The following is a 22,128-nucleotide window of genomic DNA, read 5'->3' as shown; positions in this document are numbered from 1 at the left end:
CTCTGTAGGCAGGGAACACTGGCAGGACAGGGCCCCTAGGAGCTCTGTAGGCAGGGAACACTGGCAGGACAGGGCCCCTAGGAGCTCTGTAGACAGGGAACACTAAAGGTATTGATACACCCTCAACTCACTTTACCAAAGCATAGCCCCTCTCTGCCCTCGCTCTCTCTACCCTCTCTCTATGCCCTCTCACTGCTCTCTCTCTCTCTCTCGCTCTCTCTGCCTTCTCTCTCTTTGCCCTCCCTCTCTCTCTCACTCGCTCTCTCTCTGTCCTCTCTCTTTGCCTTCATTCCTTCCTTCCTTCTCTCTCTCTCCCTCTCTCTCTCTCTCTCTCTCTCTCACTCTCTCTCTGTCCTGTCTCTCTTTGCCTTCATTCCTTCCTTCCTTCTCTCTCTCTCCCTCTCTCTCTCTCTCTCTCTCTCACTCTCACTCTCACTCTCACTCCCTCTCTCTCTCTGTCCTCTCTTTGCCCTCTCTCTCTCTCGCGCTCTCTCTCTGTCCTCTCTCTTTGCCCTCTCTCTCTCCCTCTCTCTCTCTCACTCTCACTCCCTCTCTCTCTCTGTCCTCTCTTTGCCCTCTCTCTCTCTCGCGCTCTCTCTCTGTCCTCTCTCTTTGCCCTCTCTCTCTCACTCTCTCTCTCTGTCCTCTCTTTGCCCTCCCGCTCTCTCTCTCTCTCTCTCTCTCTCTGTCCTCTCTTTGCCCTCTCTCTCTCTCACTCACTCTCTCTCTCTGTCCTCTCTCTTTGCCCTCTCTCTCTCTCACTCTCTCACTCTCCTCTCTCTCTCACTCACTCTCTCTCTCTGTCCTCTCTTTGCCCTCTCTCTCTGTCTCTCTCTCTCTCTGTCCTCTCTCTTTGCCCTCACTCCCTATCTCTCTCTCCACCTCTCCTGTCCTTGCTATACTGTGTTATTATTTGTACACACTCCAGTAAGAATAGTGATCATAACACTGTGTATAGTGGGCTGTCTAGAGCCATCCAGATGGGATTGTGTAAGGAAGAAATATGCCACTGGTGAACAGTGGGGTGTGACTGCCATCTAGTGTTAACCATGTAAAGTTTTAAAAAAAATACTACATTGCTTCAATACAGTGTGATACAATATTTCGAATACAGTGATACTTAACTCAGCAAAAAAAGAAACGTCCTCTCACTGTCAACTCACTGTTATTTTCAGCAAACTTAACGTGTAAATATTTGTATGAACATAACAAGATTCAACAACTGAGACATAAACTGAACAAGTTCCACAGACATGTGACTAACAGAAGTTGAATAATGTGTCCCTGAACAAAGGGGGGGTCAAAATCAAAAGTAACAGTCAGTATCTGGTGTGGCCACCAGCTGCATTAAGTACTGCAGTGCATCTCCTCCTCATGGATTATACCAGATTTGCCAGTTCTTGCTGTGAGATGTTACCCCACTCTTCCACCAAGGCACCTGCAAGTTCCCAGACATTTCTGGGGGGGGGGGGGGGTGGCCCTAGCCCTCACCCTCCAATCCAACAGGTCCCAGACGTTCTCAATGGGATTGAGATCCGGGCTCTTTGCTGGTCATGGCAGAACACTGATATCCTGTCTTGCAGGAAATCACGCACAGAACGATCAGTATGGCTGGTGGCATTGTCATGCTGGAGGGTCATGTCTGGATGAGCCTGCAGGAAGGGTACCACATGAAGGAGGAGGATGACTTCCCTGTAACGCACAGCGTTGAGATTGCCTGCAATGACAACAAGCTCAGTCCGATGATGCTGTGACACAGTCAGCTGTCCGTCCTGTCTCCCTGTAGCGCTGTCTTAGGCGTCTCACAGTACGGACATTGCAATTTATTGCCTTGGCCACATCTGCAGTCCTCATGCCTCCTTGCAGCATGCCTAAGGCACGTTCACGCAGATGAGCAGGGACCCTGGGCATCTTTCTTTTGGTGTTTTTCAGAGTCAGTAGAAAGGCCTCTTTAGTGTCCTAAGTTTTCATAACTGTGACCTTAAGTGCCATAACGACCGTTCCACAGGTGCATGTTCATTAATTGTTTATGGTTCATTGAACAAGCATGGGGAAACAGTGTTTAAACCCTTTACAATAAAGATCTGTGAAGTTATTTGGATTTTTACGAATTATCTTTGAAAGACAGCGTCCTGAAAAAGGGATGTTTCTTATTTTGCTGAGTTAATGTTATATGAGTGATACTATATGTTGAATACAGTGATACTATATGTTGAATACAGTAATACTATATGTTGAATACAGTAATACTATATGTTGAATACAGTGATACTATATGCTATCCATTCTATTTGTGTACTTTTCACTTGACTTTCCTTATCTCATCTCTCTCTTTCCCTATCTCTCTCGCTTTCTCTCTCTCTCTCCCTCGGTCTCTCTCTCCTCTCTCTCTCCCTCGCTCTCACTCTCTCTCTCTCGCCCTCTCTCTCTCTCTCCCTCGCCCTCTCTCTTTCTCTCCCTCGCCCTCTCTCTCTCCCTCGCCCTCTCTCTCCCTCGCCCTCTCTCTCTCTCTCTCTCTCTCTCTCTCTCTCTCTCTCTCAATTGAATTCAATTTAAGGGCCTTATTGGCATGGGAAACGTGTTTACATTGCCAAAGCAAGTGAAATAGATTATAAACTCTCGCTCTCTCTCTGTCTCTCTCTCTCTCTCTCTCTCTCTCTCTCTCTCCCTCCCTCGCCCTCTCTCTCTCTCTCTCTCTCTCTCTCTCTCAGGCTCGCCTGGCGCTGGAGAGAGGGGCTCAGGCTGTCATCTTTGATGTCACTGATGATGTCAACGCTAAGTTCCAGGTGAGGAATGTTGGAGTCCCATCCGCGAGAGCAGAGGACAGTAACGTAGCATAGACTGAGCTGAAAAAACATTGTGTCTTCCCCTTCTTATGTGTCTTCCTCCAACACACACACACCTACATGTACACACACATACCTACACACACACACACACACACACACACGCACCTACATGTACACAAACATACCTACACACACACACACACGCACATGCACACACACACACCTACATGTACACAAACATACCTACACACACACACACACACGCACATGCACACACACACACCTACATGTACACACACATACCTACACACACACACACACACACACGCACATGCACACACACACACACACACCTACATGTACACAAACATACCTACACACACACACCCCTACACACACGCACACACACACACACACACACGCACCTACATGTACACAAACATACCTACACACACACACGCACATGCACACACACACGCACATGCACACACACACACACACCTACATGTACACAAACATACCTACACACACACACACACCCACATGCACACACACACACACACCTACATGTACACAAACATACACGTGTAGCTGCCTGAGTCAGACTCCCTGCTGCGTCCGGTGGTGCTGATGCAGGCTGCGGATGCTGAGATGCTGATGGAACTGGTCAACAGGAACGAGGAGGCCAGAGTCCGCATCGACATCAAGAGAGAGGACCCCAAATGGGTAAGGACTGACATACAAACATGGGTAATAGCATATCGAGAGCTTGTTAGTTACATTCTCCCAGTTTATACTATGGAGAATACATCTATAGTAAAAGCCCTATTCTTCTACTAGTTTGACATTGGCCCCTCCCCCTGAGAACCATGGTAGCAGGACCCCGGCAACGGGAGGTAAACAGAGGATTGGCTGGTGGTGGTAGAGGTTGTTTTTTACGTTTTATTTAACCTTTATTTAACCAGGTAGGCCAGTTCAGAACAAGTCCTTTATTTAACCAGGTTGGCCAGTTGAGAACAAGTTCTCAGTTACAACTGCGACCTGGCCAAGATAAAGCAAAGCAGTGCGACATAAAAAACAACACAGAGTTACACATGGAGTAAACAAACGTACAATCAATAACACAATAGAAAAATATACATACAGTGTGTGCAAATGAGGTAAGATTAGGGAGGTAAGGCAATAAATAGGCTGTAGTGGCGAAATAATTACAATTTAGCAATTAAACACTGGAGTGATAGATGTGCAAGTAGAGATACTGGGTTGCAAAGGAGCAAAAAAATATGGGGAGGAGGTAGTTGGATGAGCTATTTACTGATGGGCTATGTACAGATGCAGTGATCTGTGAGCTGCTCTGACAGCTGAAGGTTAAAGTTAGTGAGGGAGATGAGTCTCCAGCTTCAGTGATTTTTGCAATTCGTTCCAGTCATTGGCAGCAGAGAACTGGAAGGAAAGGCCACCAAATAAGGAATTGGCTTTGGGGGTGACCAATGAAATATACCTGCTGGAGCGCGTGCTACGGGTGGATGCTGTTATGGTGACCAGTTAGCTGAGATAAGGCGGGGCTTTACCAAGCAAAGACTTACAGATGACCTGAAGCCAGTGTGTTTGGCAACGAATATGAAGCGAGGGCCAGCCAACGACAGCATACAGGTTTCAGTGGTGGGTAGTATATGGGGCTTTGGTGACAAAACGCATGGCACTGTGATAGACTGCATCCAATTTGCTGAGTAGGGTATTGGAGGCTATTTCGTAAATGACATCGCGAAGTCGAGGATCGGGAGGATAGTCAGTTTTACGAGGGTTTGTTTGGCAGCATGAGTGAAGGAGGCTTTGTTGCGAAATAGGATGCCGATTCTAGATTTAATTTTGGATTGGAAATGCTAAATGTGAGTCTGGAAGGAGAGTTTACAGTCTAACCAGACACCTAGGTATTTGTAGTTGTCCACATATTCTAAGTCAGAACCGTCCAGAGCAGTGATGCTAGTCGGGCGGGCAGGTGCGGGCAGCGAACGGTTGAAGAGCTGCATTTAGTTTTACTTGCATTTAAGAGCAGTTGGAGGCCACGGAAGGAGAGTTGTATGGCATTGAAGCTCGTCTGGAGGTTAGTTAACACAGTGTCCAAAGAAGGGCCAGATGTATACAGAATGGTGTCGTCTGCGTAGAGGTGGATCAGCGACTCACCAGCAGCAAGAGCAACATAATTGATGTATACAGAGAATTGAACCCTGTGGCACCCCCATAGAGACTGCCTGAGGTCCGGACAACAGGCCCTCCGATTTGACGCACTGAACTCTGTCTGAGTAGGCGAGGCAGTCATTTGAGAAACCAAGACTGTTGAGTCTGCCGATAAGAATGTGGTGATTGACAGAGTCGAAAGCCTTGGCCAGGTCGATGAATATGGCTGCACAGTTTTGTCTTTTATCGATGGCGGATATGATATCATTTAGGACCTTGAGCGTGGCTGAGGTGCACCCATGACCAGCTCGGAAACCAGATTGTGTAGCGGAAAAGGTGTGGTGGGATTCGGAATGGTCGGTGATCTGTTTGTTATCTTGGCTTTTGAAGACCTTAGAAAGGCAGGGTAGGATGGATATGGGTCTATAACAGTTTGGGTCTAGTGTCGCCCCCTTTGAAGAGGGGGATGACCACGGCAGCTTTCCAATCTTTGGGGATCTCAGACGATACGAAAGAGAGGTTGAACAGGCTAGTAATAGGGGTTGCAACAATTGTGGTGGATAATTTTAGAAAGAGAGGATCCAGATTGTCTAGCCCAGCTGATTTGTAGGGGTCAAAATTTTGCAGCTCTTTCAGAACATCAGCTATCTGGATTTGGGTGAAGGAGAAATTTGGGGAGGCTTGGGCAAGTTGCTGTGGGTAGGGGTAGCCAGGTGTAAAGCATGGCCAGCTGTAGAAAAATGCTTATTGAAATTCTCAATTATCGTGGATTTTTCGGTGGTGACAGTGTTTCCTAGCCGCAGTGCAGTGGGCAGCTGGGAGGAGGTGCTCTTATTCTCCATGGACTTTACAGTGTCCCAGAACTTTTTGGAGTTTGTGCTACAGGATGCAAATTTATGTTTGAAAAGGCTAGCCTTTGCTTTCCTAACTGCCTGTGTATATTGGTCCCTAACTTCCCTGAAAAGTTGCATATCGCGGGGACTATTCGATGCTAATGCATTACACCACAGGATGTTTTTGTGCTGGTCAAGGGCAGTCAGGTCTGGAGTGAACCAAGGGCTATATGGTTTTACATTTTTTGAATGGCGCATGCTTATTTAAGATGGTGAGGAAAGCACTTTTAAAGAATAACCAGGCATCCTCTACTGATGGAATGAGGTCAATATCCTTCCAGGATACCCGGGCCTGGTCGATTAGAAAGGCCTGCTCGCTGAAGTGTTTTAGGGAGCGTTTGACAGTGATGAGGGGTGGTTGTTTGACCGCTGACCCATTACTGACGCAGGCAATGAGGCAGTCATCGCTGAGATCCTTGTTGAAGACAGCAGAGGTGTATTTAGAGGGCAGGTTGGTTAGGATGATATCTATGAGGTTGCCCGTGTTTACGGATTTGGGGTGGTACCTGGTAGGTTCATTGATAATTTTTGTGAGATTGAGGGCATCAAGCTTAGATTGTAGGACGACCGGGGTGTTAAGCATGTCCCAGTTTAGGTCACCTAACAGAACAAACTCTGAAGATTGATGGGGGGCAATCAATTCACATATGGTGTCCAGGGCACAGCTGAGGGCTGAAGGTGGTCTATAACAAGCGCCAACGGTTGTGAGAAGGGACTGACTGTAGTGTTGCCTCTCTTGGTAGAGTGTAGTGTGGAACTGTAGTGTTGCTTCTCTTGGTAGAGTGTAGTGTGGAACTGTAGTGTTGCCTCTCTTGGTAGAGTGTAGTGTGGAACTGTAGTGTTGCCTCTCTTGGTAGAGTGTAGTGTGGAACTGTAGTGTTGCCTCTCTTGGTAGAGTGTAGTGTGGAACTGTAGTGTTCACTCTAGTTGTGTTGGTAGAGTGTAGTGTGTAACTGTAGTGTTCACTCATTGGATTGGTAGAGTGTAGTGGGGAAGTGTAGTGTTCACTCATTGGATTGGTAGAGTGTAGTGTGGAAGTGTAGTGTTCACTCATTGGATTGGTAGAGTGTAGTGTGGAACTGTAGTGTTCACTCATTGGATTGGTAGAGTGTAGTGTGGAACTGTAGTGTTCTCTCTAGTTAGAGTGGTAGAGTGTAGTGTGGAACTGTAGTGTTCACTCATTGGATTGGTAGAGTGTAGTGTGGAACTGTAGTGTTCTCTCTAGTTAGAGTGGTAGCTTTAGTTCTCTAAAGGCAGTGGTCACCAACCTTTTCTGAGTCAAGATCACTGAGTCAAAATGCAAGCTGAGATCTACAGCTTAGATTTTTTTTTAAACATGACATAAAAAAACGTAAGCCTATAAACCAATTAAAAACACTTATGTAGCAATGAGGTTTGTGCAGTAGGTGTAATAACGGAGCTGTGAGTCAGGAAGCAGGTGCAACGTTTACTAAAACAACACTAGTAATGAGACATATCCATAAGGCTACACGCCGTTAAACAAGAACAATACCAACTGGTGAGAAAACATAAGAGAGTGACATATAAAGAGGAGGAAATTATGAAGGTAATGAAGTCCAGTTGTGATTCATAATGATTAACAGGTGAGCAGAATGATGAGTGCCAGGTGTGCGGAATGATGAATCCCAGGATTGGTGGTTAGTATTCTGGCGATGTCGTACGCCAGAGGGGAGGAGCAGGAGAAGATGTGACAGTAGGATATAGGTCCAATACATTATCACTGTGCGATCATATACCTAGATATCATTGGCTATCATTATGATCACACTGGTAATACATCATTTGTTGTATTACTTGTGAGGCACAGCTAAGAGAATATAATAATTTGCTTATGTTTTTACTGAACTGATGGCCTGCATCTGGTCAGTCTGAAGGGAGGGAGGGAGCAGCGGTGAGGCTGCCTCTCACCCAACTCACCATCCCTCCTCTTTCCCTCCCTCTGCTGAGAAAAGAGGACACAGCCTTCGAGCTTATTGCTGTCTCATGCACGAATTCATGTTGTTACTATTATGACCAGAGAAAGTGAAATATTACTCTATATTAAAAAACACAAGCAAATAATAGTAACAACACAAGCTTATCGGAACGCTTTGCTACTCATTCATTGCAGCTGCAGTGCTGGTTGTACTAAGATTTACTGTCAGGGCACAGGTCTGGCAGAATCTGTGCATAATATCTAGGTGCTGCTGTAGGCCCTCCTTGGTTGGTAACAGAAGCACCAGATCATCAGCAAACAGTAGACATTTGACTTTAGATTTTAGTAAGGTGAGGCCGGGTGATGCAGACTGTTCTAGTGCCCTCGCCAATTCGTTGATATATATGTTGAAGAGGGTGGGGCTTAAGCTGCATCCCTGTCTCACCCCACGGCCCTGTTGGATGAAATGTGTGTGTTTTTTTGCCTATTTTAACCACACAATTGTTGTTTGTGTACATGGATTTTATAATGTCGTATGTTTTCCCCTCAACACCACTTTCCATCAATTTGTATAGCAGACCCTCGAGCCAAATTGAGTCGAAGGCTTTTTTGAAATCAACAAAGCATGAGAAGACTTTGCCTTTGTTTTGGTTTGTTTGTTTGTCAATTAGGGTGTGCAGGGTGAATAGGTTGTCTGTCGTACGATAATTTGGTAAAAAGCCAATTTGACATTTGCTCAGTACATTGTTTTCACTGAGGAAATGTACAAGTCTGCTGTTAATGATAATATAGAGGATTTTCCCAAGTTTGGTGATGACCCATATCCCACAGTAGTTATTTTGGTCAAATTTGTCTCCACTTTTGTGGATTGGGGTGATCAGTCCTTGTTTCCAAGTACTTGGGAAGATGCCAGAGCTAAGGATGATGTTAAAGAGTTTTTGTATAGCCAATTGGAATTTGTTGTCTGTATATTTGATCATTTCATTGAGGATACCATCAACACCACAGGCCTTTTTGGGTTGGAGGGTTTTTATTTTGTCCTGTAGCTCATTGAAGGTAATTGGAGAATCCAGTGGGATCTGGTAGTCTTCAATAGTTGATTCTAAGATTTGCATTTGATCATATATATGTTTTTGCCGTTTGTTCTTTGTTATAGAGCCAAAAAGATTGGAGAAGTGGTTTACCCATACATCTCTGTTTTGGATAGATAACTCTTCATGTTGTTTGTTTAGTGTTTTCCAATGTTCCCAGAAGTGGTTAGATTCTATGGATTCTTCAATTACATTGAGTTGATTTCTGACGTGCTGTTCCTTCTTTTTCCGTAGTGTATTCCTGTATTGTTTTAGTGATTCACCATAGTGAAGGCGTAGACTCAGGTTTTCTGGGTCTCTATGTTTTTGGTTGGATAGGATTCTCAATTTCTTTCTTAGATGTTTGCATTCTTCACCAAACCATTTGTCATTGTTGTTCATTTTCATCATTTTTTTTATTTGAGATTTTTAGATTTGATAGGGAAGAGAACTGTTAAGATTTTCTACTGCCACGTTTACACCTTCACTATTACAGTGGAACGTTTTATCCAGGAAGTTGTCTAAAAGGGATTGAATTTGTTGTTGCCTAATTGTTTTTTGTTAGGTTTCCACACTGCATTCCTTCCATCTATAGCATTTCTTAATGTTACTCAGTTCCTTTGGCTTTGATGCCTGATGATTTAGTATTGCTCTGTTCAAGTAGACTGTGATTTTGCTGTGGTCTGATAGGGGTGTCAATGGAGTGACTGTGAACGCTCTGAGAGACTCTGGGTTGAGGTCAGTGATAAAGTAGTCTACAGTACTACTGCCAAGAGATGAGCTATAAATGTACCTACAGTAGGAGTCCCCTCGAAGCCTACCATTGACTATGTACATACCCAGCGTGTGACAGAGCTGCAGGAGTTGTGACCTGTTTTTGCTGTTGGCTGTTTGCCCGCTCACGGCCTGGGCATATGTGTGACTTTCATGTTGAGGCCCTCTTTGCAGGAGAGGGGGGCATGGGGTGGGCAGGAGGGGCTCAGGTCTGATCTGAAGGGGCCTAAATGGGGTGTGGGGATGGTTGACTTGGGGGGGGATGTTGATTGGTTGGGGTGGGGGTGTGGATGTGGCTGGTGGTGTTGTGGTCTGGATGTAGGTCCTCTAGGCGTGGGTCCTCTATGTGTAAGTCCGGGGGGGGGGGGGGGGGGGGGGTCTGGGAGAGTGTCTCGCTGGTCTGGGCAGGGTGTCTATTGATCTGTTGCTCCTGTGTGAAGTGTTGGGGCTGCTGTTGAGGGCAATGTCCTTTAGGGTTCGGGCGAAGGTGGGCACTGCAGCCTTGAATAGGTGGACCTGGTCATAGAGGCTGTTCAAGTCCAGGGTGGAGTGGTGGGCCAGGTTAACATTTGGTTTTGAGGCACAGTCATGGGAAATACTTGCATTTACCCGCTGTATGGTAGCAGGGAGGAAGTATTTTCGTGGTAGCAGGGGGAGATAAACACTTGTGTGTTGGGGAAAGTAGAAGAAGCTTTTTCAATCACTCACTTCAGTGCTGTGGCCACCGTTTCCTGCTGTGTTCTCAGGTGGTTTGTGCCTGTGTGTATTATTATGTGGCTAGGTGAACATACTTGGTCCTCAGACAGAAGGTCTACGGTGCGCTGGGTGTTTGGACACCAGAGTTTAGACACACTGTTTTTGGGAAAAGTTTTTTTTCTTGTATACAGTGCTGTGAAAAAGTATTTGCACCTTCCTGATTTCTTATTTTTTTGCACATTTTGTCACACCTAAATGTTTCAGCTCATCAAACAAATTTTAATATTACACAAAGATAACCCAAGTAAACACAAAAGGCAGTTTTTAAGTGATGATTTTATTTATTAAGGGAAAAAAGCTATCCGGACCTTCATGACCCTATGTGGAGTACAATGGCCCTATGTGGAGTACAATGGCCCTATGTGGAGTACAATGGCCCTGTGTGGAGTACATTGGCCCTATGTGGAGTACAGTCTGTGTCTTGTGTGGAGTACAATGGCCCTATGTGGAGTACAATGGCCCTATGTGGAGTACAGTCTGTGTCTTGTGTGGAGTACAATGGCCCTATGTGGAGTACAATGGCCCTATGTGGAGTACAATGGCCCTGTGTGGAGTATATTGGCCCTATGTGGAGTACAGTCTGTGTCTTGTGTGGAGTACAATGGCCCTATGTGGAGTACAAGGGCCCTATGTGGAGTACATTGGCCCTGTGTGGAGTACAATGGCCCTATGTGGAGTACAATGGCCCTATGTGGAGTACAATGGCCCTGTGTGGAGTACATTGGCCCTATGTGGAGTACAGTCTGTGTCTTGTGTGGAGTACAATGGCCCTATGTGGAGTACAATGGCCCTGTGTGGAGTACAGTCTGTGTCTTGTGTGGAGTACAGTCTGTGTCTTGTGTTTGTCCTCAGTGGGTGTGGGGTGGGGAGTCAGGAGGGCTATCAGGGTGGCTCAGAGGGGGTGAGATCCCCTGGACTTGGGGTTCTTCATTTGTCTGTTCTGCTGTGGTGTCGACGCTATGGTCTGGTGTGGACTGTTCTGCTGTGGTGTCAACACTATGGTCAGGGTCTGGTGTGGACTGTTCTGCTGTGGTGTCGACACTATGGTCTGGTGTGGACTGTTCTGCTGTGGTGTCAACACTATGGTCTGGTGTGGACTGTTCTGCTGTGGTGTCAACACTATGGTCTGGTGTGGACTGTTCTGCTGTGGTGTCGACACTATGGTCTGGTGTGGACTGTTCTGCTGTGGTGTCGACACTATGGTCTGGTGTGGACTGTTCTGCTGTGGTGTCAACACTATGGTCTGGTGTGGACTGTTCTGCTGTGGTGTCGACACTATGGTCTGGTGTGGACTGTTCTGCTGTGGTGTCAACACTATGGTCAGGGTCTGGTGTGGACTGTTCTGCTGTGGTGTCAACACTATGGTCAGGGTCTGGTGTGGACTGTTCTGCTGTGGTGTCAACACTATGGTCAGGGTCTGGTGTGGACTGTCATGCTGTGGTGTCAACACTATGGTCTGGTGTGGACTGTTCTGCTGTGGTGTCAACACTATGGTCTGGTGTGGACTGTTCTTCTGTGGTGTCAACACTATGGTCTGGTGTGGACTGTTCTGCTGTGGTGTCAACACTATGGTCAGGGTCTGGTGTGGACTGTTCTGCTGTGGTGTCGACACTATGGTCTGGTGTGGACTGTTCTGCTGTGGTGTCAACACTATGGTCAGGGTCTGGTGTGGACTGTTCTGCTGTGGTGTCAACACTATGGTCAGGGTCTGGTGTGGACTGTTCTGCTGTGGTGTCGACACTATGGTCTGGTGTGGACTGTTCTGCTGTGGTGTCAACACTATGGTCTGGGTCTGGTGTGGACTGTTCTGCTGTGGTGTCAACACTATGGTCTGGTGTGGACTGTTCTGCTGTGGTGTCAACACTATGGTCTGGTGTGGACTGTTCTTCTGTGGTGTCAACACTATGGTCTGGTGTGGACTGTTCTGCTGTGGTGTCAACACTATGGTCAGGGTCTGGTGTGGACTGTTCTGCTGTGGTGTCGACACTATGGTCTGGTGTGGACTGTTCTGCTGTGGTGTCAACACTATGGTCAGGGTCTGGTGTGGACTGTTCTGCTGTGGTGTCAACACTATGGTCAGGGTCTGGTGTGGACTGTTCTGCTGTGGTGTCGACACTATGGTCTGGTGTGGACTGTTCTGCTGTGGTGTCAACACTATGGTCTGGGTCTGGTGTGGACTGTTCTGCTGTGGTGTCAACACTATGGTCAGGGTCTGGTGTGGACTGTTCTGCTGTGGTGTCGACACTATTGTCTGGTGTGGACTGTTTTGCTGTGGTGTCAACACTATGGTCTGGGTCTGGTGTGGACTGTTCTGCTGTGGTGTCAACACTATGGTCTGGTGTGGACTGTTCTGCTGTGGTGTCAACACTATGGTCTGGTGTGGACTGTTCTGCTGTGGTGTCAACACTATGGTCTGGTGTGGACTGTTCTGCTGTGGTGTCAACACTATGGTCTGGTGTGGACTGTTCTGCTGTGGTGTCAACACTATGGTCAGGGTCTGGTGTGGACTGTTCTGCTGTGGTGTCAACACTATGGTCTGGTGTGGACTGTTCTGCTGTGGTGTCGACACTATGGTCTGGTGTGGACTGTTCTGCTGTGGTGTCAACACTATGGTCAGGGTCTGGTGTGGACTGTTCTGCTGTGGTGTCAACACTATGGTGTGGACTGTTCTGCTGTGGTGTCAACACTATGGTCTGGTGTGGACTGTTCTGTGGTGTCAACACTATGGTCAGGGTCTGGTGTGGTCTGTTCTGCTGTGGTGTCGACACTATGGTCTGGTGTGGACTGTTCTGCTGTGGTGTCAACACTATGGTCAGGGTCTGGTGTGGACTGTTCTGCTGTGGTGTCGACACTATTGTCTGGTGTGGACTGTTTTGCTGTGGTGTCAACACTATGGTCTGGGTCTGGTGTGGACTGTTCTGCTGTGGTGTCAACACTATGGTCTGGTGTGGACTGTTCTGCTGTGGTGTCAACACTATGGTCTGGTGTGGACTGTTCTGCTGTGGTGTCAACACTATGGTCTGGTGTGGACTGTTCTGCTGTGGTGTCAACACTATGGTCTGGTGTGGACTGTTCTGCTGTGGTGTCAACACTATGGTCAGGGTCTGGTGTGGACTGTTCTGCTGTGGTGTCAACACTATGGTCTGGTGTGGACTGTTCTGCTGTGGTGTCGACACTATGGTCTGGTGTGGACTGTTCTGCTGTGGTGTCAACACTATGGTCAGGGTCTGGTGTGGACTGTTCTGCTGTGGTGTCAACACTATGGTGTGGACTGTTCTGCTGTGGTGTCAACACTATGGTCTGGTGTGGACTGTTCTGTGGTGTCAACACTATGGTCAGGGTCTGGTGTGGTCTGTTCTGCTGTGGTGTCGACACTATGGTCTGGTGTGGACTGTTCTGCTGTGGTGTCGACACTATGGTCTGGTGTGGACTGTTCTGCTGTGGTGTCAACACTATGGTCTGGTGTGGACTGTTCTGCTGTGGTGTCAACACTATGGTCTGGTGTGGACTGTTCTGCTGTGGTGTCAACACTATGGTCAGGGTCTGGTGTGGTTTGTTCTGCTGTGGTGTCAACACTATGGTCAGGGTCTGGTGTGGACTGTTCTGCTGGCTTCTCTGCAGGGGTGGCCACCTCTCTAGTGGGTTGTTCTCTGTAACACGCCATCCCCCTCACCCTCTCCTCCAGCAGTCTGATCCTCTCCTCCATCCCCCTCACCCTCTCCTCCAGCAGTCTGATCCTCTCCTCCATCCCCCTCACCCTCTCCTCCAGCAGTCTGATCCTCTCCTCCATCCCCCTCTCCCTCTCCTCCAGCAGTCTGATCCTCTCCTCCATCCCCCTCACCCTCTCCTCCAGCAGTCTGATCCTCTCCTCCATCCCCCTCTCCCTCTCCTCCAGCAGTCTGATCCTCTCCTCCATACCCCTCACCCTCTCCTCCAGCAGTCTGATCCTCTCCTCCATACCCCTCACCCTCTCCTCCAGCAGTCTGATCCTCTCCTCCATCCCCCTCTCCCTCTCCTCCAGCAGTCTGATCCTCTCCTCCATCCCCCTCTCCCTCTCCTCCAGCAGTCTGATCCTCTCCTCCATCCCCCTCTCCCTCTCCTCCAGCAGTCTGATCCTCTCCTCTAGTGCTCTGTTCTTCTCCTGCTCTTGCTTTTTACCTGCTGTTCCAGCTCCACCTGCCTTACCTCCAGCTGGGTAAATGTATCCTTCATTTCAATGAGGGGGTAGTACTCTGTGCTGGGAGGTTGACTTTCTGCTTGGGGTTGCTCGTCTGTGGGGTTATATAATGAAGAGGTCTGGTCTGACCCGCTCGGGGTGGGAATATCTTTCTCAAGGGAGAGCTTCTCTTGCTGAGCTATTTCTTTGATTAGGTGAAAGTCCAGCTGAAACTGTTTGAGGTTGCCCTGTACCAATACTGTTCCAGACTTATAGAGATCTCTCTCGCTCTCTCTCTCTCTCTCTCGCTCTCTCTCCTTCTCTCTCTCTCTTTCTCTCTCTCTGTCTCTCTCTCATTTCTCACTCTCCTCACTCTCCTCTCTCTCTCTCTCTCTCTCTCTCTCTCTCTCTCTGTCTCGCTCTCTCATTTCTCACTCTCGCTCTCTCTCTCTCTCGCTCTCTCTCCTTCTCTCTCTCCCTCTCTCTCTCTCTCTCTCTCCTCTCTCTCCTCTCTCTTGCTTTCCAGCCCCACTATGATGTTGTTGTCCTGCTCACTATAGTCCTTGCTATTCTGGCCATCGTTTCGATCTTTGCTTTCCGGTACAGATGCAAGTCCAGCAGAACCTGGGTGAGTCAGTCAACAACACCAGTCTCAATGTATCTGTCTTTATCTATCAATACCGAAGTCTTTATCTATCAATACCGAAGTCTTTATCTCTACAGAATACAGCCATCTTAAAGTGGTTTGTCTTTATCTCTGCAGAATACAGCCATCTTAAAGTGGTTTGTCTTTATCTCTACAGAATACAGCCATCTTAAAGTGGTTTGTCTTTATCTCTACAGAATACAGCCATCTTAAAGTGGTTTGTCTTTATCTCTACAGAATACAGCCATCTTAAAGTGGTTTGTCTTTATCTCTGCAGAATACAGCCATCTTAAAGTGGTTTGTCTTTATCTCTGCAGAATACAGCCATCTTAAAGTGGTTTGTCTTTATCTCTGCAGAATACAGCCATCTTAAAGTGGTTTGTCTTTATCTCTGCAGAATACAGCCATCTTAAAGTGGTTTGTCTTTATCTCTACAGAATACAGCCATCTTAAAGTGGTTTGTCTTTATCTCTGCAGAATACAGCCATCTTAAAGTGGTTTGTCTTTATCTCTGCAGAATACAGCCATCTTAAAGTGGTTTGTCTTTATCTCTGCAGAATACAGCCATCTTAAAGTGGTTTGTCTTTATCTCTGCAGAATACAGCCATCTTAAAGTGGTTTGTCTTTATCTCTACAGAATACAGCCATCTTAAAGTGGTTTGTCTTTATCTCTGCAGAATACAGCCATCTTAAAGTGGTTTGTCTTTATCTCTGCAGAATACAGCCATCTTAAAGTGGTTTGTCTTTATCTCTGCAGAATACATCCATCTTAAAGTGGTTTGTCTTTATCTCTGCAGAATACATCCATCTTAAAGTGGTTTGTCTTTATCTCTGCAGAATACATCCATCTGAAAGTGGTTTAGCGTTAGTCCTCAAACTGTAGACCAAACACTAAGGATAGAGCCACTGTATATACAGCTGAAACATTCACCAGAAAACCCTAAAATCTCCCTGGAATTTGAACTTTGACACATCTCAGTCCATTCTGAGGTTCCGTTCTCTAACCTCCGTCCCACACGGCTTCTTCCTCTATGACCACAGGACTCGGTCCACCAGCAGACGATGCGAGCCATCAGTCGTCTGGAAACGCGGACATACAGCTCTCAGGGCTGCGGGGGCTCACAGCGCCACCGTGGGGGCTGGGGGTCTAATAGCAGCTCTAACTCCACTCCCGTCTGTGCCATCTGTCTGGATGAGTTCCTGGAGGGACAGAACCTGAGGATCATCTCGTGTGCTCATGAGTTCCATAAGGAGTGTGTGGACCCCTGGCTGTTGCAGCACCGCACCTGTCCCCTCTGCATGCACAACATCATGGGTAAGGACATGACATAGCCACTAGGGGAGATCTACAATGGGCCTAAGAACCACTCCTTTACCCACTCTTCAGCTGTATTACTGTTATACTGGATAAGGGAATTATACAGTAACAATCCAGTTTTACACACTGTGTATGTGAGTGTGTTGGTTGTCTGTCTGTCTGACTGTGTGTGTGTTGCCTGTCTGTCTTTGTGTGTGTGTGTTGCCTGTCTGTCTTTGTGTGTAGCACAGGATGTTGGTGGCAGAGTTGTAATGACTGGAGTGGAATGAGATCAGATACATCCTGTCATTCACTATTATGAGCCGTCCTCCCCTCAGCAGCCTCCTCTGATGTGTAGCCTGTCTGTCTGACTGTGTGTTCTAATGCTCCACAGGTTCAGAGCTGCCTGGACAGCCACGGAGGACAAGACTACAGCAGACCCCCGAGCACAGCCAGGGTTTCCTGCACCCCCACGCCCACACCTTCCCCCAGCACCCCATCCCCTTCTCCATGAGGCCTCACTTCCCCCGCGGCCCCTCTGGTCCATACCCCTCCCTGGGCCACTATAGCGGCTCCCCGCCTCTGGACCCCCAGACTCACCGCTTCCTCCCTAGCCGGCCCCTGGGCCCTGGCTGCGGATACCTCCACCCTGCAGAGGGCCCCGGAAGGCCCCACAGAGCCGGGGTCAGCTGCAAGACAGCAGGCCACTCTATGGAGACGCACTATGGCCCCGGGCCTCGCCGCTCCTGCCACGCCTACCGCTCAGGCTGCCCTTCCCAGCGCAGCGCCTCCAGTTCCAGGCTCCACCACGCCCCCTCCTCTGCTCCCCGCGCCTCCGCAGGGGGAGCCCACAGCCGGGGGAACGAGGGGGGCAGCTGCTCTGGGGGGAGCTACCGGACAGAGCGCAGTGGCTACCTGGCTGATGGGCCGGCCAGTGACTCCAGCTCTGGCCCCTGTCACGGCTCCTCCAGTGACTCGGTACTCAACTGTACTGACGTGTCCCTGCAGGGTGTTTATGGTAGCTGGTCCACGTTCCGCAGCTCCCTGAGCAGTGATTATGATCCGTTTGTGTACTACGGGCCGGGGCCGGGACCGACAGGCCGCAGGGACAGCATGGAGGCAGGGGCCCAGAGACCCAGGTCCCTGGATTCAGTGGTGAACAGAGACCGAGGAGGAAGAGGAGGAGGAAGAAGAGGAGGGTGCTCTGAGGAACAGCAGCAGGCTGTGTTTAGCCACGTCCACTACCACCGCCACCGTCACCACCACTACCGAGAGGAAGGGGAGAGGGAGCACGCCCAGGGCCAGGGGCCGGGCAGGGGGTTGGACGAGGAGCTGGGGGCTACTGCTGCTGCTTTTGGTCCTGAGTCAGGATCTCCCCCGGCTCTGGACAAAGATTCCCCAGTGTGCCCTCTGAAAGACAGCCCCTATCACTGCCCTAAGGCAGACCCCACAGACAGTAGAGGGGCCCATGGCCACGGGACAGAGGGTCAGGGCCATGAGCTCAGCCACCCCTCAGGCCCTTCTCCAGTCCTGGTAACCCCAGCCCCCTTACCACCCCCACCCAGCTGCTGCCACCAGGACCACAGCCACGGGGGCCACCCTCACCGGAGGGCAGGCCGGCTGGGCGACTGTGTCCTCGACGGCCCCTCAGTGCGTTTCCAACAGAACCTGGACCTGCAGGACGACTGTAGCATCCACATCCACTATGACCAGGGCTACTGCTGCCCCCCGCCCGACCTGTCCCCCGCTCTGCTCTCCATGCCTGTGCCCCTCATCATGGACTCTGGAGGAATGAGGCCCCTGGGGGGTCTAGAGGACTGGCCTTGCTGTGGAGGTCCCCACCATGTGGTGTGGCAGAAGCGGGTGCAGCAGGCCCACTCTGAGCCCCAGCTGCTGGGGCCCGGGCTGGTGGTCCCTATAGACAGAACCTCGCCCCCATCCAGCAGGCGCCACCACGGCCCAGCGAACGTCTACAACACAGACGTTTGTTTATACTGCCAAACATTACACAATAATCAGGGTGGGTGTATAACCAGTCCTTAACTTTTTTTTTATAGCTACATATGATGTGAACAACATACATGTGAACAACTGCTGTCTTGTTCATAGTTTCCCCATAGGAATGGTCTTATCTAAGGTCATAGTTTCCCCATAGGAATGGTCTTATCTAAGGTCATAGTTTCCCCATAGGAATGGTCTTATCTAGGTCATAGTTTCCCCATAGGAATGGTCTTATCTAAGGTCATAGTTTCCCCATAGGAATGGTCTTATCTAAGGTCATAGTTTCCCCATAGGAATGGTCTTATCTAAGGTCATAGTTTCCCCATAGGAATGGTCTTATCTAAGGTCATAGTTTCCCCATAGGAATGGTCTTATCTAAGGTCATAGTTTCCCCATAGGAATGGTCTTATCTAAGGTCATAGTTTCCCCATAGGAATGGTCTTATCTAAGGTCATAGTTTCCCCATAGGAATGGTCTTATCTAAGGTCATAGTTTCCCCATAGGAATGGTCTTATCTAAGGTCATAGTTTCCCCATAGGAATGGTCTTATCTAAGGTCATAGTTTCCCCATAGGAATGGTCTTATCTAAGGTCATAGTTTCCCCATAGGAATGGTCTTATCTAAGGTCATAGTTTCCCCATAGGAATGGTCTTATCTAAGGTCATAGTTTCCCCATAGGAATGGTCTTATCTAGGTCATAGTTTCCCCATAGAATGGTCTTATCTAAGGTCATAGTTTCCCCATAGGAATGGTCTTATCTAAGGTCATAGTTTCCCCATAGGAATGGTCTTATCTAAGGTCATAGTTTCCCCATAGGAATGGTCTTATCTAAGGTCATAGTTTCCCCATAGGAATGGTCTTATCTAAGGTCATAGTTTCCCCATAGGAATGGTCTTATCTAAGGTCATAGTTTCCCCATAGGAATGGTCTTATCTAAGGTCATATTTTCCCCATAGGAATGGTCTTATCTAAGGTCATAGTTTCCCCATAGGAATGGTCTTATCTAAGGTCATAGTTTCCCCATAGGAATGGTCTTATCTAAGGTCATAGTTTCCCCATAGGAATGGTCTTATCTAAGGTCATAGTTTCCCCATAGGAATGGTCTTATCTAAGGTCATAGTTTCCCCATAGGAATGGTCTTATCTAAGGTCATAGTTTCCCCATAGGAATGGTCTTATCTAAGGTCATAGTTTCCCCATAGGAATGGTCTTATCTAAGGTCATAGTTTCCCCATAGGAATGGTCTTATCTAAGGTCATAGTTTCCCCATAGGAATGGTCTTATCTAAGGTCATAGTTTCCCCATAGGAATGGTCTTATCTAAGGTCATAGTTTCCCCATAGGAATGGTCTTATCTAAGGTCATAGTTTCCCCATAGGAATGGTCTTATCTAAGGTCATAGTTTCCCCATAGGAATGGTCTTATCTAAGGTCATAGTTTTCCCATAGGAATGGTCTTATCTAAGGTCATAGTTTCCCCATAGGAATGGTCTTATCTAAGGTCATAGTTTCCCCATAGGAATGGTCATCGTTTTTTATGGCTTAATCTCAATTTGTCTTTCCGTGATTCTTCGCATTCTATCTCCTCACCTCCGTATCAACCTAATTGAAGGGAAGTTGAATGAATTGCATTTTGGGAAAGAAGGTGTGGAGAGAGGAATTAAGGAAGAGCCCCATGTGTGTCGTTCTTCCTGACATCCTTTGTGTCATGTCTCTGTGCGTTGGAGAGGTAAATAAACCTGTCGTCTTTTTCTCTACCTCCAGGATCCGAGGAGGAGTCCGGCGTGTGAGGACTCGCGAGTTGCATCCCCAACGTCACGCTGCTACGTACACAGGAGCCAGGAACGGACAAACACTTCATCGCGAGGCCATGTTTCTCAAGTCTTCCATATAATTCCACATTAAATAGCTGCATTCAGACTACACTTCCCAGAATCCCCCAGTCAGTGCTCAGAGTTCCGTCTGTCCAACAACGATCAAAATGAGTCTATGAGATTCTGATTGTTTTGAAGTTTATTTATTTTGACCATCAATTCAAACAATAAGCACAAGTCATGTATGGACCTCAAATTGCTCTAATTCATTGTTGAATTCCAGTATTTCAATGTGTTTGATTGGGAGTTTTGTTGTTGCTTAGTGATTGTGTTTCAAGATGGAGACTGACTGGGAGATGCTGGAAAGGTTTTTTTGTTTCGTTTTTCTGTCTTGTTTTTTATTTTTTTTTGTAAATGACAGGAAGAATTCAATACCAACAAGTTCCCAGGTTGCCTTAGTAACCACAAGGAATGATCACTGCTCAGGGCTTGAGCCTCGATTCACATCACGAAATTCCCCCAACTATCTCCCTCATTAGAAATCACACGGTCATATTGGATGTCTGATTCCTTGAGTGGTTGATTGAGTACTTAATCAATTATACTATGAGGTACTACTCAGTAATACTTGATTTTCCCTCACATCCTTAAAGTCCTTTATTTGTGTAAATACACTATGTGGACAACCATTGGATCATGTATTACACCCATACATGGAGGTTTCTTGCTCTTTTCAGCCTAACAAATCAGATTCAGAAATGCTTCCCATGGGCGTGGGTTTCTCTAAGGTACTCAGGTACTCTCTAAGGTACTCAGGTACTCTCTAAGGTACTCAGGTACTCTCTAAGGTACTCAGAGCTACAGAAAACAGACAAGAAACGTATCATTGGGGGAGAAGAGTTATTTTCTTAGCTGGACCTACAAGCAGTGAGCATTCTGAAAGGTCATTCTGAGAGGTCATCCTGAGAGGTCATTAGAGGTTAGTATGGGGACTTGTGTTGGTTCATTCAATAATGGTAGCTGTTTCCATCACATTTAGTTTGTTTTGTGGTTCGGTAAAAACATTTTTTTTATCATTTTGTTTTTCATCGTTAAAAGAACCAGACTGATCTATGTTATTACAAGCTATTTTTGTTTTTCTCATGTTGCCAGTGGTTACGTAGTAATTTGACCTGAGCGCTGGTTTGGTGGCCAGTGAAGGATGGAGGGGCCCTCCACACAGACCTGGGTTCAAACTGTATTTGACATATTTCAAATACTGTAGCTGTACTTGATTCAGCTTACCTGGCTCCATGGGACCAATGTTATAGTCCTAAAAAATGCAATCCCCGCCCATCTGGCGTGCACTTCAGTAAGGATAAAGTATGCAAATGCTCAAGTATGTGAAATATTTAAAATTCTATTTGAACCAAAAAGTAGGTCTGCCACCAGAACAGCAGCGTGAGTGGAGCTTCGCACCATGTGACCCCTGACCTTTAACCCCGTGACCTATTACACAACCCTATCATTGTCCACCAGCAAGGATATTGCCTCCTTTCCATTTCCCATCTACCAGCAGCTATAGCTCACCAGGGGTGCCCTTATCTTAAACATTGTAGCAAAATATTATATACATAATTACTATGTAATAACTGGAGGAAAGCCATGATAATTCATTATTCATTCAACTTTGGGAACATCCATTATTCACAACCAAACATTTACCAAACAAACCTGCGGCCTTAAATAGAAGACTCGGTCAGTCAAGCCTTTCCCTGAATGTCTCACTTGGATCCAACATCCCAGGAGATTAAAAACACCAGAGGACAGAAAAGTCATGTT

At 47.5% G+C, this 22,128-nt stretch overlaps 1 protein-coding gene across 1 annotated transcript in view; it reads left to right on the top strand.

Moving 5' to 3' along the window:
• Nucleotides 1-21,910, top strand: part of LOC115153896 (E3 ubiquitin-protein ligase RNF43) — a 224,540-nt gene extending 202,630 nt beyond the window's left edge. The window contains exons 3-8 of the mRNA XM_029699553.1: nucleotides 2,712-2,786; nucleotides 3,381-3,515; nucleotides 15,079-15,180; nucleotides 16,240-16,513; nucleotides 16,890-18,515; nucleotides 20,258-21,910. Of these exons, the coding sequence (XP_029555413.1) occupies nucleotides 2,712-2,786; nucleotides 3,381-3,515; nucleotides 15,079-15,180; nucleotides 16,240-16,513; nucleotides 16,890-18,515; nucleotides 20,258-20,283 (2,238 nt within the window). The 3' untranslated portion in view covers nucleotides 20,284-21,910. The remainder of the gene's footprint in view (nucleotides 1-2,711; nucleotides 2,787-3,380; nucleotides 3,516-15,078; nucleotides 15,181-16,239; nucleotides 16,514-16,889; nucleotides 18,516-20,257) is intronic.
• Nucleotides 21,911-22,128: the final 218 nt, after the last annotated feature.

This window comes from Salmo trutta, chromosome 19, assembly GCF_901001165.1.
Source record: "Salmo trutta chromosome 19, fSalTru1.1, whole genome shotgun sequence".
NCBI lineage: Eukaryota > Metazoa > Chordata > Actinopteri > Salmoniformes > Salmonidae > Salmo > Salmo trutta.
The sequence above is the reverse complement of the archived record's forward strand: the minus strand, read 5'-3'. Positions and strand labels throughout refer to the sequence as shown.